Genomic DNA, 3,649 nt, shown 5'->3' on the forward strand with positions numbered 1-3,649 from the left:
TGTAGAGAACGTCTTGTGTGGTTAAGAGACCAGTACCTTTGTGGACAATATCAATTCTTAATTTTCCCTATCTTCGCATAAACATCTCTCTCTCTCTCTCTCTCTCTCTCTCTCTCTCTCTCTCTCTCTCTCTCTCTCTCTCTCTCTAACAAATACTGTATTTAATGACGGTCTTCTATGAAGCTTGTGAAATGGTCACCTAGCAGCAAATACCTTAATCAGGCGTCATATTCTACCTATCACTGATCATAATAGTTGTGAATTACATTAAGAAAGTCGCCTAACATGTATAACGAAAAGTCCCCCTAACAGTCTTCATACAAAAATGTAAATCTCCAAGACCTGAACTCTTTTTGGACACTGAACCTCGAGTTTGGAAGGATATAATCCTTATCAAAAAACGTCAAAAATTATGATCATTAATTCAAGTTGGATCGCAAAAATACGCTTATTGAATCATAAATGATTTGGTATAAAATAGATACAAAGAGAGGAAAATTCACAATCTACCCAAAAAAAAAAAAAAAAAAAGAAAGAGAGGCTTCTAAGATTTATTCTAATTTATCTAACTTCAAAAGACGTCTGTGTTAGAAATATGTTCTTTTCAGGTGAAAATAATGACATTATTATTCACTTACTGTTTCATTTGTTATTTCATCCTTTTTGTGCAACCCAGAATAAAATTCCCGAAATAATTAAAGGGAATATTGATTAGGGGTAAATTAAAAAAAACAAGGAGAAGAGTAAATAAACCAATAAACAACAGGTACACACGTGAATAAATGAACAGTAAATATACACATATATGTATATAATGAATGTATTTATACATAAATATGTGTACATATGGTGATTAAATTTTAACAAATGAACATCACAATCCACCATTAATGCCAGTAGGTATATGTCTTCCAAGTTACAAGGCTGTGTGTGTCGATGTGCTCAAGAACTTAAGAGACAACTAGCATCTAGAAATCATAATGGCCAAGTTCTGACGTGTATGATGAAACCTTTCCAGAAGATTAAGCTCATTAAATATGACGAAATAAAAGGAAAATCCTCCAACTGCAGTACAATCATACTTGGCATAATAATATTAGAAAAAAAAAATAAGCCACTACACTGGATAAACTTAGTCTGAAAAACTTAGACCATCGATACTGCAAAGCATTATTCAGGCAAAAAAAAAAAAAAAAAAAAAAAAAAAAAAAAAAGAGAGAGAGAGAGAGAGAGAGAGAGAGAGAGAGAGAGAGAGAGAGAGAGAGAGAGAGAGAGAGAGAGAGAGAGAGAGAAGAAGAAGAAGAAGAAGAAGAAGAAGAAGAAGAAGAAGAAGAAGAAGAAGACGACATTAAAATCTTTACCTTTGTACATAAGGAAAGTGCTGTTTGCTTTACCATATGGCAGCATTATACCTGGAATTGAATTGAATACAAAATTTATGCCTTAAACCAAGCACTGGCATAAAGGCCATCCGCGCTATAAATGCAAATTAATCAATCATTCCCGTAAAATCACATCATTTAGTATCATTTTCAATAATAAAACTAATCACAACACTTTTATACAATAACATCTAAATATGAAGACAAAAAACTCCTATTACTGAATAGCCAGCTTTCTCTCAGAAGTGTTACAAATACATAGTGAATCGATAGTGACAGACTGACACGAGAAGAAATAATTAATAAACAAAAAAATGGCTTTTACTGAATATGGGTTTCTATTCCTCTTTATATCTTTGTTATGACTGGCCACTACTCTATTTTGCCTCGGAGGACAATGAAAAACTTGAAAATATATTGATCATTTGCATTTAATATATTAACTTCAAACCCAACAATCTCGTAACAAATAAGGATAAAAAAATCCAGTACTACTCTGTTAAACACCAATACAGGATAGTTTTAGGCACGCCAAATGTACCTCAAGTAAACATACTGCCTAAGAGGTAAGAAAACATATTGTCTAATAGCTTAAACGTAAAATAATTACAAAATTCAAGTTAGAGCTATAATTAACTAGGAAAAATCTGTATCTGCATCAATATTAATATTATTTCACAGAAAATCAGAAGAATTAACATCACAACTACGTAATCAAATCTTACATCTGTACTGAATATCGCAAATGTCTAAATACAAGGCACCTACAAAAGGATTTACAAATAAGTTTTTCAGTAACCTTAAAGCGCTGTCACAACCACATTATCTGGCAAATTGTTTTTAGTGCGTATTGGCTGATGTTACGCAGGGGCATTTCTTTGTAGTCAAACGATCTGTATGTTCGTTTACGCAGGCTCGAATACCGAAGCATAACTTTCCAAACTTTCTCCTTAGTTTAAAACAATGAAAATTATATTAGCACAATGATTTACCTCAAAATATATTAGCGTTATTCCATAAAATTACCCTCTATATATACAATAGATATATTTACTAAATTAGGTGCATTAAGTCTATTACCCTGCTAAATGCCAACCACGTTTTCCCTTTGAGTAAAATAAAAACTAAATCTGGTAGAAAAAAATCGACTCGTATTGGAAAATGAGAATCATTTGATGAATAGCCAAACCCCCCCACCCCCCTCTCCCCACCAAAAAAAAGTGTGACAGCGCTTTTAAAAACAAACCATTGGAAGAATATAAAGAGACTTGTAATAATAACAATATATAAGAACATGCATATAATTTCATATCTTTAATTCATATGGAAGGAAGCTTCATTTAATTATAGAAAATACTGCTCTTTTATGGCATCAAATTTAATAAAAACTGCTCGAATAGTTGGGAAAACTTTGTCAGATTCTTCAACGGCCCAAGAACTAGATTTCATAAAAACTTAATTTTTTATGTCCGTTGATCTGGAGTGTTTAATTTTTGCTTTTCTCTCATCCTTTCTTTTTAACTAGTATCTAAGTGTAGAGATGAAAAAAGCATTGGATCAAAGGATGGACTATTTCAGATTAGCCTGCAATTGATTTTGGACGGATTGCTTTACTATTTACTTTTTGCAGAACTGATAACACCCGTAAGTACCATTATACACTACCATAATCATTTTGAATTTTCATTGATATTTTTATAATATATCAAATTTTGCTTTTTAATTTTTCTATTTTTACCTATATATAGCAATAACATTCTTCCTTGCTCATATTTTTTCTTCATAAGACATCTATTGTTTGGAAGCTTTTTTAGTAAGAGAATATTCTTGCTTGACTTGTTTCAAGGCAACTTCAACATATTTTGAATGACAATAAAGATTAATAATTATAATGTAACTCTTAAATGCCAACAGTAGACGGAGGAGAGCATGCCTATAGTGTCCGGACAGTCAGTCAATCAGGCATTCAATTGGCCAATCTGTTAACTTACGTCATTTCTCAAATCCGCTGTCAATTGCTTCAGCAAACAACACTTACCTGAAAGAGAAAAAAACATGATTAGTGACTGCAAAGCGGGAGGCTGCATTATCAGACAATTTAATAGCAATATATTCAAATTAATCACGTTATTATTCCAGATAATGTTTAGATGAAAACTGATTCGTAATATAATCTGAAAAAAATAGAATAAAATGTAAATTGAAATCCAATTCCTATTCAAAATCTTCACTGCAATTTATGATGCTGGTGTCTTCTCAGAATTAAT

General features: G+C 31.8%; 2 protein-coding genes across 10 annotated transcripts in view; both read right to left on the minus strand.

The window, feature by feature from the left end:
- The window catches only part of OtopLa (Otopetrin-like a), an 810,925-nt gene that overhangs the window by 494,826 nt on the left and 312,450 nt on the right, over positions 1 to 3,649 (minus strand). The window lies entirely within an intron of this gene.
- The window catches only part of LOC137631750 (uncharacterized), a 74,212-nt gene continuing 73,466 nt past the window's right edge, over positions 2,904 to 3,649 (minus strand). Inside the window, exon 2 of the mRNA XM_068363678.1 lies at positions 2,904 to 3,420. Coding sequence (XP_068219779.1) covers positions 3,365 to 3,420 — 56 coding nt within the window. The 3' untranslated portion in view covers positions 2,904 to 3,364. The remainder of the gene's footprint in view (positions 3,421 to 3,649) is intronic.

Source organism: Palaemon carinicauda, chromosome 40, assembly GCF_036898095.1.
Source record: "Palaemon carinicauda isolate YSFRI2023 chromosome 40, ASM3689809v2, whole genome shotgun sequence".
NCBI lineage: Eukaryota > Metazoa > Arthropoda > Malacostraca > Decapoda > Palaemonidae > Palaemon > Palaemon carinicauda.